Source organism: Bos mutus, chromosome 14, assembly GCF_027580195.1.
Source record: "Bos mutus isolate GX-2022 chromosome 14, NWIPB_WYAK_1.1, whole genome shotgun sequence".
Lineage (NCBI taxonomy): Eukaryota > Metazoa > Chordata > Mammalia > Artiodactyla > Bovidae > Bos > Bos mutus.
In genome coordinates, this window is record NC_091630.1 from 5,937,989 (window position 1) to 5,950,079 (window position 12,091).

General features: G+C 37.2%; 1 protein-coding gene across 2 annotated transcripts in view; it reads left to right on the forward strand.

The window, feature by feature from the left end:
- The window catches only part of CPNE3 (copine 3), a 48,645-nt gene that overhangs the window by 17,208 nt on the left and 19,346 nt on the right, over positions 1–12,091 (forward strand). For both annotated transcript variants that reach the window (XM_070382920.1, XM_070382919.1), the window contains exons 6-8: positions 4,210–4,293; positions 6,008–6,097; positions 10,626–10,724. In XM_070382920.1, the coding sequence (XP_070239021.1) occupies positions 4,210–4,293; positions 6,008–6,097; positions 10,626–10,724 (273 nt within the window). The remainder of the gene's footprint in view (positions 1–4,209; positions 4,294–6,007; positions 6,098–10,625; positions 10,725–12,091) is intronic.

Genomic DNA, 12,091 nt, shown 5'->3' on the forward strand with positions numbered 1-12,091 from the left:
TAAGAGTCGTAAAGAACCTGCCTGCCAGTGCAGGAGACGTAAGAGTCGTAAAGAATCTGCCTGCCAGTGCAGGAGACGTAAGAGTCGTGGGTTCGATCCCTGGGTCTGGAAGATCCCCTGGAGGAGGGCTTGGCAATCCACTCCAGTATTCTTGCCTGGAGAATCCCATAGACAGAGGAGCCTGGCGGGCTTCAGTCCATAGAGTCTCAAAGTGTTGGACACGGCTGAAGCACATATATTGAATCAGAATTCAGCAAAGCCTTTTCTTTTTTGGAGAAGAGAAAGGCTACCCACTCCAGTATTCTGGCCTGGAGAATTCCATGGACTGTGTAGTCCACGGGGTCACAAAGAGTTGGACATGACTGAGCAACTTTCACTTTCACTTTCCTTTCTGCATTCAAAATTTAGGATGAGTACTAATAAGAACACTTAAGTGTAGTGTATACCCTGGATTGGAATAATTCTTTGAGTGAATTTTGTATATAATTCTATAATGCAATCAATATTCTTCATCATTTTCATCTACCTTACAATGCAGTTTACAAATATCTTAGACCAGTAGTCAGTTATCTTTTAAAAAATATTTTGGAAAAATTTAAACATACACAAAAATAGAATAGTATTTCTAAAAAATTCCGTGTTCCTACCACCTATCTTTAAAAATGTTAAAACTCATGACCAATTTTATCTCATCCCTACCCCTGTCTACTTTCTCTCCTCCCAGGCAGCATATCACTGCATCCATAAATGTGGATGTATCTCTAAGGACTTTTTAAATAATACAGTTGATTAATGTGTCTCTTACATTTTTTAATCTTTACGTTCTCCCCTTCCCTTTACTTCTTCCCTTTTTCTCTATTGCTCTCTTGTTCCCTGTCTCTCCCTCCGTCCTATCCATCCATCCATGGATTTATTCAATAAACTGACTCCTTTGTCCTATAGAAGTTTTCACACACAGTATACACTAGTTAAATCCCTGTGATGTCATGTAATATGTTTGTCTCTCCATATTTTATTTCCTGATTTCTATCAGCTGAAATTGAATCTAGAGTTATGATCTCGTGGCATTTTGAATTGGTATGAATTTCATAGGTGGTGACACTAATTCCATCAAGAGGCTCACATTGTCAAGTTCTGTTTTTTGGGGTCTTAGTGACCACTGATGGTAACTACCTAGATATACTATCTTATTAAGAGTCTTGCTGCTGCTGCTGCTGCTGCTGCTGCTGCTGCTAAGTCGCTTCAGTCGTGTCCGACTCTGTGCGACCCCATAGACGGCAGCCCACCAGGCTCCCCCGTCCCTGAGATTCTCCAGGCAAGAACACTGGAGTGGGTTACCATTCCCTTCTCCAATGCATGAAAGTGAAGTCGTGTCCGACCCTTAGCGACCCCGTGGACTGCAGCCTACCAGGCTCCTCCGTCCATGGGATTTTCTAGGCAAGAGTACTAGAGTGGGGTACCATTGCCTTCTCCAATTAAGAGCCTTAAAATAGTGTTATTCTCATGCTGTCACTGCTTCTTCTTTTATTAGTGAGAATACTTCTCTAGAAAGAAGTATCTTTCTTCACATTAGGTATTTATTTATTCCAAGATAGTTTGTCCAGAAAAGGCAAGTTGAAGTGTTTGATTTTTTTTTAATATTTATTATTTTTTAGAAGAATAAATTTCTTTAAACGTGACTTTTACAGAAGAACTTAAAAAAATTTTTTTTTTGTATTTCTAGGAACTCTATTCATACTTTTGATGCTTAAAGCATCCTAGGTTTGACCTATGGGGGGGCCTGTTTAAGTTTGTTCCTGAGCCATTTGGCACGGTCTCAGAAGCCTTTGGCTAGCTTCTTGCTCTGTGGCATGACAGATATTCCATGCTTATTTTATCTAATTTCTGCCCCAGATTGGCAGGTTAAAGGGAGCTTTTCTATGGTGAGTGCACGATGTGGTACTAGGGGTGCTTAATGTTTATTGATTGCTGTTGCTCATTCTTTCTAGGACTTTTCGGTAGATAGCTATCGGAAAGTCTTTTCTTTTTTAAGGAAAACTAAATCATAAACTTGTATAACAAATTCCAATTCAAATGTAAAATTACAAGGCTGTTATTTCTTTAATTCTGTAGTTGCACCTATTTTTACTTATGTCAAATGTTGATTCATAAGGAAACTAACGTAACTGCTTATGTTTTGCCCTATAGAATATCTAACAGTTTAAGAATACAAATATACATGTTATAGCAAAAATATTTTTACTGAAAATAGTTTGAGCTTTCTTTGAAGTTCTTTTTGCCTTTAGGGTTATATATTCCACTTGAATTATACGAATTTAATTCTTGGGTTTTAAAGGAATAATTGTTCTCCAAGTGGTTATGCTGTAACATTAACACATAATCAAATTTTGCTTTTGGTATTTAGAGATTGCTTTAAAATTTTTTGGGTTTAAGTTTGCTGTATAATCATGTATAAGATGGTTCCAAAGCCAATAGAAAACAAGGTATATTCAACAAATTTAGCTTCTTTCCCTGTCCACGCTGCAGTTTTTTCTCTTGCTGTATTTTATTCGTTTGTAAAATTTATATTTAATGGCTTAATCCTTCATTTTCCAAAAAACGAAGGGTTTTTTTTTCTGTGTATGTACACGTGTGTCTCTCTGTGTGTATATAAATGTACAAATAGATAGATATGGATGTATATGTCATATAGGTAGATATGAGTGTGCACGCCTGTGTGTATGTATATATTTACATTTCCATACCCCAGCCCAGCCCCAGTCTTTGATTAAGTGTAGCATGACATATTAATATTACACATGCATTTCTCTGCCTTGTTCTTTTGACTTAACTTATCCTAGAGATCAGAGTCAGGGACTTTTACTTCTTGTTTTAGTTCTACTGTTGACAGTTTCATGAACTGTAAAGCAGGGTCTGTTTTTTGACCTTCATTATAGTAATAATGATATTCTACCTTTCTCAAAAGATTATCTCTAAGATAAAAGAGACAGAGGACGTTCATGTGCTTTTGGGAAAGTTAGCTTCTCTAGGTATAATATTGTTCCTAGTTTTATAAAATGGAGCATAGAGAGGCTTATTACATTGCTTAAATTCTTCTTAGAGAGAAGGTTAAATTTTAAAAGTTCTGTGTAGTCTTCGTGTTTTTGTTTTTGACTATGAGGGATGTGTTCCTTTCTTAACATTAAACTATGCTGAGGAGGGAAATAATATTATCTTAGTTCTTAATTTAATATTGAAGTAAATTCAAGACTGAAAAAAATCTTCAGTTTAGGAATGTATCTGCTTACATTCCTGTGGGCTTAACCAATGTCTTTTCACTTTCACAAATAATAAGTAGTAATGCTAAGGAGGATAGAAATTTCAAAATGAAGATAAATGAAAATGAGAAAGTAAAGTCATCCACAGTCTTACTGTCTTTTACCTTTGTGCATCTTTCCAGGATTTTATCTCCCTGTGGAAGAGTCTCTGGGTGTGTGTGTGTGTGTAAGATGGCCATGAGGGGACGTTTGCACCCTCACTGTGCTTGCGCGTTGTACAGGAGAGCTGTGCGTGGTGAATCACAGAGGAAATAGGGTGTGCCTTGTGCTCTCCAAGCACTTCTGTTGTGCACTTCCCGTGTCTCCTTGTCTGTGCTCTCTTGCGTTTGTGTAAAGAAACGTGTGGGATTGCCGAACAGGTATTGGACATAGAAGGGTAAGATGTGAAATCAAGGCTCAGATCCATCACTTCATTAGATGTGTGATTTTGGCAAAGTCTTTAACTCCTCTGAATCCAGTTTGTCCTGCCTCTCGTGGAGCTAGTACGACTACTGTATGGGATTGTTTATATAAGACTACTTAGTGCTGTTTGAATGAGTGAATGCTGCTAATAATGAAAACCAGCTAAAAGCGTCCTGTGTTGATCATGGGTTCCATTGATCACTGTATTTTAAAGCCATCTTGTGTTTTGAGATGTAAGGGTGTAAGGATAATGAGCATTTATCAGGAATGCCTTAAACGTTCTCCTCGTAGACTTCAGCAGGTTTATGTTTGTGAGGAATGTATTGGGATTTGTATTTACTGTTGTATTGTACTATATATATGTATATATACATATGTTTATCTGTACTATAGAATTAAACTTCAGGTACTACAGACATGTAACATATACAAAGTGTGTTTCACATGTTTTAGGAGGAGAATAATTGCTTTGCTTTTTATTTTAATGTAGGATCTATTTGGGAAGTCAGATCCTTACCTAGAGTTCCACAAGCAGACATCTGATGGAAACTGGCTAATGGTTCATCGAACGGAGGTGAATATCTGAATTTGAAAAGTAGGGTTGAAGTTTCCTTTGGAATTGTGGTAATCTGAATTTTAAAAATGTACGTATTTATAAAAATATTCATCTGAATTCAGACGTATATAACTGCCAGAGACACAAGGTCAGCGTGCTCGTTTCTTTTTTTTTTAAATGAGAAGGTGCTGCTATGCTTAGTTGTTTTTAAATTCTTTACTTTTGGCTCAGCTGGGTCTTTGCTGCTGCCCACGGGCTTTCTGCGGTTGCAGTGAGTGGGCTCTGCTCTCTAGGGTGGTGCCCGGGCTTCTCATACTGCTGGCTTCTTCTGTGGGCCGAGGGCTCCAGGCGTGTGGTTCAGTGGTCGTGGCACTCATGGGCTTAGTTGCCCCAAGGCCTGTGGGATGCTCCAGGGACTGAACTGTGTCTCCCGTGTTGGTGGGTGGAGTCTTCGCCTCTGGGCCCCCAGGGACGTCCCTCTGCCTTACTTTTAAAATCCTGTAAAGGACACTGAAATGTATGCCAGTGTGTCCTTCACCTAGATTTATCAAACGGTCACACCTGCACACGGGTGTGTGCTCTCTCTTGTTCACGCCCACGTCCATGCCCTTTTGCAAAACTATCCTAATGTAGGCAGCAGACATCGTGACTCTTCACCTTTAACTGCTACAGGTATTTCTCAAGAACAAAGGCGTTTCTCTACACCTCCATAACTGAGAGAGTTAGCATTGATTTAGTAACATCATTTACTATACCATGCATCTTCAGATCCTCCCAATTTCCCCAAACACGATTTTTGTGTGTTTTGTTTTGTTTAATACAGGGTCCATTCCAGGTTCACAGTTTGCATTTGGCTATTATGTTCCCAGGACTCCCAGGTGACTCAGTGGTAAAGAACCCTCCTGCCAATGCAGGAGACTTGGGTTCGATCTCTGGGTTGGGAAGATCCCCTGGAGAAGGAAATGGCAACCCACTCCTGTATTCTTGCCTGGGAAATCCCATGGACAGAGGAGATGGACTGGCTATGGTCCGTGGGGTCACAAAGAGTCAGACGCGACTTAGTGACTAAACAACAACAAATCAGTCTTTAAGCACTGTCTTATTTTATGTGAAATTATGTTGTCAGTTGACCTTGTACTTACCCTATCCCGTCTGGAATGAACTATTTCTCTTAGGAAGCCTGATTTTTCCTTTAAGAGGGTAGGATTTGCACAGCAGGGTATGAGTGCTCATTACTGCTGAGCACTTTCAGACCTTTTCAGTGGACATAAATGATAAATATGTTTGTGTATATATGTTTATATATATTAAACATTAAAAAAAACCTAAAATCATAAATTTACACCATTTTTCTCATTCAAATCAAACATAGCAAGATCCTTTCCCAACTTTTCTTATTCCATATTTGAATCTTGTGTCCTGCAGTGAAAACTCTGGTTTCCAACAAAACCAATAATCTTCTGTAATTTGTAAGTGCATCTTGTAATGGCTGGATACATTTCCCAGTTTTTTTTCTTTCTCAGAATGTATCTTGACTAGACAGTCCCTCACATTTTTCATATAACAGGTGTATAATATGGTCCTGGCTAGATTTTCGCTGACGAAGTTGGGTGGGTGAAGAGGTGAAGGATGAATGGTATGCCTGGTGGGAACCTGGGAAAGGCAAGAGCAGAACATTGATGATGAGTGGAATGTTTTTCTAACTGACCTTCATTATTATTTTTTTAAATAGGTTGTTAAAAACAACTTGAATCCTGTTTGGAGGCCTTTTAAGATCTCTCTTAACTCTCTGTGCTATGGAGATATGGATAAAACTATTAAGGTAATTTGAAATTATATATATATTATGTACACACATACACACTCACTGCTTTTATAAATTAATTCATTGGCTAGTACTTAAAGAAAGTAAATGATGTAAGTTTGAATTTTATGTATATTTAGGAATGCTAAAATAGAAATGTTTCTGATAAGCAGTCAGTCTAAAGGAGCAGAGACATTTTGAGTGATCTGTTGATCTGTTGAATGCTTAATCAAACATTGTGGTTTTTATTTTATTCTTCATTTTTTAAAATAAAGTATTAAAGTCTTCCCTACTTTTTAATAAGATTCTTCTGCTCTGGGAATAGAAACGGTTAACTGCACCCTTTGCCTTTGGTGTGTCCCTTGCAATAAAAGTAGGTATTACTTTAACTGAGAACCCAGAGCTTCCTTCTGCCTTCAGCGCAGAGCACGATAGTGGTGACACTTGCGTCACTGATGTTCAGTTCAGTCCAGTCGCTCAGTCGTGTCTGACTCTTTGTGACCCCATGGACTGCAGCACGCTGGGCCTCCCTGTCCATCACCAACTCCCGGTGCTCAGAGGAAGGTATAATTTACTACAACATTTGGATGGCTTTAGTTTTAGAGTTTTTAAAGGAAAGCAAAGTAGAAGCAGGGAGCTGCAGCAGTTAGCTAAGAATTTTCTTAAATGTTTTCACTTCTAGCCAATATAGATATATTATTTTAAAGACACGTTTATATTAGTCACCTTTTTACATAAGATTCCCGATAGGAGCCTTTTCATGTATTGCAGAGGTCAGCAAACTGGGGTGAGTTTTTTGTTTATTTAATTTTTTTTTCTTTTGATCATTAGTATGGTGAAAGCAGGAAAGGTCATGAAGGGACCTGGAGTCAAACCACAGTCCAAGTCTTGACTTAGACCTTTAACCAGCTAAGGGATCTTGAGCAGGTTATCTAACTTCCTTACTTAACTTCCTTACTTATATAATGGAGAACATAATGTTTACATGGCAAAATTAAATCAGGATTAAATTAATGTACGTGAAAAGTTTCATAAACTGTTAAACACAGTAGAGATGCTATTATTATTGAAAACCATTTCATTTCTTAGATCCATAAATTTTTTCCTCATTTTTCAGAGAACTTTAAAGATCAATATGATTTGTGTGATATTTCAAACAGCAGTGAAAATTTTGGTACAAAATAAATAGAAAAGTAGCTTTGTACATTACTGTGGTCAACTGTAAAAAATACACAGCGTAAGAGTTTTGAGTTAAGTTTTATTTGGGACAATCTGAGGGCTGCAGAGACAGCACCTCGGAGAGCTCTGAGAAACTGTTCCAGAGAGGCAGGGGAAAGGTCAGTGTTCATGTGATTTTGGTAAAGGGGGAAATACATGCAATCAGGCACAGGTTTTCCCTAAAGGTTTCTACGAGTCTTGTGAAGCTTCTGCTAGTCATGAGAAACCGTCGTGACCGTGAAGGATTTTAGTGCTTTTCTAGATATGTGGAGATGCAAGAATTGGCTTCATAAAATCAGCTCCTGTGAGTATTTAACTGTCTGAAGACCTGTCCTGCCAGTTTTTCCCTGAACACAGGGTGCCTCCCTTCTGCTCTCCACCCTAAACTCCTTCAGGGGCCATTAAAGGTCTGCAGCTGCTGCGTCACTTGATTTAGTCCCTGTAGAGGTGATGGCAAGCCCCCACGGAGAGGGCCAATCTGTGGTTGACACTTTTTACTGTTATATTAAATCTAGACCTTTTGCTTTTCACATTAAAAATAACAAGTTAAGGCTTCATTAGATCTAAGAAGTAAGAGAGGCTAGGAAAAAAATGCCTAAACTGTTTGATTGTTTGTAATAATATATTAACAACGAAACAATATTTCTTTAACTTCTTTTTTTTGTGCACAGCGTCATGCTCACAGGGCTATTTTATTATAGTAAGTAAACTGATTTTTTGAGCTCTCTCTGATGAACGTCTTCATTCTTAAAAGATTCTCCACTTGTTTTCACTATGCGCCAGCTGGTTCGCCACCCCATCTCTGTCTGTCTTTCTTTAGTTCTGTATTTCTTGCAGTCATCAGAAAGCCATCCATCACCGATTCTCTTGGGGTTTGGAAGGTGCTTAGAGGTGTAGACAGAGTTATAGAGCAGAGAACAGAGTCGGAATCATTGGTGATTTCTTTGCTGCAGTGTGAACGTCCCAGTGTTACCATTCTAGCATGGATTATTATTTTCATAAGAGTGTGTGAATAAGAAGAATAACCATGCATGTCTACACTGAGAATGCATTAGTGAGTGTAGTGTTGTGTGATGTGTGCATTCTTTGCATATATACATATGCACGTGTGTATATATGTGTACATTTCAGGATCACAGACTGCTGAAGCTGTTGTTTAAAACAGCTAATACTACTGGTTTTTGAATTCTTGAGAAGAGAAATTAAATGACATAAATCGTTACACCCTTTGCCTCAGACTGTATCTGAACACATGTCAGCATAATAAATGTCACATTTTCCTTTAACATCTAACATTTGTCTTTGATGGGGCAACAGTGAGCTTTTCCTACATGTTTATTATAGTGAGTTATCAGGAATCACATTCTAAAAATGCTTTGCATTCCCAGAAGTTTTGGACAGTCTAAACATGAACTGTTTTAGCTCTTCCATAAGTTTTGTTTAAATAAAATCTTGGTCTTATCAAAGCCTGATCTTGTTGTCTTAGGTATAAATTGGAGTTTCCTGAATGTAAATCTAAAATCCAATGTTCTGTTTTCTGTAATTAAAAAAAAAAAAACCTCTTAAAAATGAAATTATTGAACCCTCCTGAACCCTCCTCCTGAACCCTCCTTCAGGATGGGGAGCACGTGTATACCTGAAATTTAAAAAAAAAAAAATTAAAAAAATTAAAAAATTAAATAAAAAATAAAAATGAAGTTATTAAAATATTATTTTAACTTTAATTTTAATTCCTCTGGAAAAATTATTGATATCATTAATTTTCTGTCAGATAAAGGGCTTTTGGTTTAAAAATTGAGTATGAAAAAAATAAAAATGAGTATCAGATGTATAGATCAAGAGTTCAAGATCAAGATGTATAGGTCTTGCTAAGAGTTCACTCTTGATCTATACATCTGATACTCATTTTTATTTTTTTCATACTCAATTTTTAAATTGAGTATGAAAAAAATAAATTGACTGAAGTACTGGAAACAAATAAAAGCACTTACTGTTACTCAGAATTGCAATTCTAGACCTAGTTTGTATTCATTTATTGATCGTTTGATTTTTGGTCTTGAAAAATAATGAAAATATATGGAGTGAAAGACTTCCTGTTTTGATAAGCACTCAATTCACTTTTCATAGAACTGAGGAAGAAAAATCACCTTGCTTGGTGAATATATATAAATCCTGAGTGTTTTAGCTTGATGATTAATGTAACTTTGTAAAGGATTATAGCATAGGGTAAATGCAAATTGCTTTTCAATCATAGACTTTTATCTTAAATCACAGGCACTAGAAGTATTCAAAAGTTTCCTTGGCACAGATGTGCTTTGTCGGTTACCACACAAGATAGGTCATCTTCTAAGACTATTAAATTCTTCTGTCTACCTGACATCCTCAGTAGATGCTGTGTGCAGTGCACATAATGAATGTTTGCGGAAGAAATGTTTGTAATTATAAAGCAGTATAAAAACTTAAGTTATTTATGATCACAGTGAGCACTTCTGCTTGCTAAGAGTTCACACCGTGTTAATTTTCTCGCTGCAATGAATATTCAGATATTCCTGTGAATATTTACTCTTTGACAGCCTCTGCCAACATGGGAATCAGATACCCTCAGCTCTCTTCCACGTGTTTTCAGAAACAGTGAGCATTTAATGGAAGCCATAGCTCAGACTGGACTTGGCCTTGTCTTACATGGAAACAGCGTTGTGATGGCCCAGTGTAGACACTTCCTCAGTGGGTTAAATACTGTTTTCCTGGAATTTTCCTTTTCATTGTGGGAGTTGTGATCCTCAGAATGATGCAAATCCAACTTCATTGAATCGAACTCCTAAAAGAAGCCAAGCCTCACCAGATTGCAGCTAATGAAATACATTTTCCATAGTTATAAACCATCTAGAATTTAATTGTATGATTTTTAGCTGCCTAGGATACTGACTTCCTTTCTTCCTTCAGATAGATAATGGCTTTTAGCCACTGTAAAATAGCAAGGTGAAAAGTGGGCGAGAGAGAAGGTCTAATTGCATTTCAGTTTTATTAGAACTTGTAAAGGGCATATACAAGAACTGGAAACTGATCAACATGGAATTTCAACAGTATTTGTGTTTTTCATGTGCCTGCAATCTGTCTTAGAATCCCATCCCAAGAATAGCCAGGGCTTGAAAGGGTTTCAGTATTATTCCTCTAGGAACTTAGTTCCTGCTTCTCCAAGTAGGACTGTGTATTAAACATTTTCACTTATTTGAATTAAAAGTGCACTTCTTGGTAAGTCCCATTTATTATAGTTCTTTTAAACAAGATTGTATATATTTTTATATATTTATATTATGCTTCCTTATAGGTAGAGTGTTATGATTATGACAACGATGGGTCGCATGATCTCATTGGAACCTTTCAAACCACAATGACAAAACTGAAAGAAGCCTCCAGAAGCTCACCTGTGAGTCGCGCCTTTGTTATTTGAGTATACCTTATACTTGGCTCTGTATTTATTACTTCATTTTTTTCTCTTGAAATAGCAAATAGCTTTCCTTGCTTTTACTCTATAATACGTAATATTCTGAAATCTTTGGATTTTGTTTAAGTAGTCAGATGACTCAAAATTCTTACTTGGGGTGAGTTTACATTTATGTTTAGAGGTTTGGTTTCCTTTCGCTATGGACAAATTATGTGGTTTGTTTGAAAAGCCTTCGTTTTAAAGATCTTGGCATTTCATTAGCCACAATAATTAATATCTACATGAGACAAATACCAAGGCTTAAATTGTGGACATTTATTCTCCTTTTGGATACTTTAGAAATTGGCTTTTACCTTCTCTCCCTCTCTGACATGTCCTTGCCCAAAGGAAGTATAAAAGCATAGTTATACTACTTCAAGTTATGTAGTCTTAAGCTGCCATCTAATGGACTGACTTTGTTAGGATCATTTGTTTGCCTTAATTGCATTCAGTTTGTTAGTTAGCATCCCCACATATTTCTACGATTGCTTCTGAAACTTTCCTGTCTCTATGGCAAAGTGCCTAAAAACTATTCCAGAGTGTTTTTTATAAATAAAACTTATAAACTGCTTCCCTCTTACTTAACTTTCTAGTTTGAATGAAATAAGTTAATTCTCTTTTTAGCTTGCCTAGAATAATCTGAAATGTTTTTACCTGCTTAGTGACCTGAATAATGCTCTCGTATATAGCATTTGCTTTTGAAAATCCAAACATGAAGTTTAAAAGGTAAGAGATTATGGTCAGATGGCAAGGTCTTTTTTACCAAGTTATGTAAGTGAAGTGACCCAAAAGAAGATACTGATAGTTTTAGATCAAAACTTAAATACTAAATGAATAAACAAAACTGATTAGCTTTTTGATTTACATAATTGGGAGAAGTGAGTTTTGAGCTGACATAGTGGTACTAGAATTCTCAGGAGGTCATACAGAGATCTCTAGTCCTATCTCTACAGGCTTGCCGTGTGGCTCAGGGGTAACAATCCGCCTGCCAATGCAGAAGATGTGGATTTGATCCCTGGGTCAGGAAGATCCCCTGAAGTAAGAAATGGCAACCCACTCCAGTACTCTTGTCTGGAGAATTCCATGGACGGAGGAGCCTGGTGGGCTATAGTCCATGGGGTCGCAACGAGTCAGACATGACTGAGTGACTGAGCACACAGTCCTGTGTCACAAAGCCCAGGTACTTGTGTAGCAGAAGTACTTGTGTGAAGTAAGAAGGGCTTTTCCAACCACGCCTAATGGTTTAAATGCAAAAGTTGAATTAACAGTTTAAATAAAAACAACAGTAAAATTCAGCTGTAAATATTCTG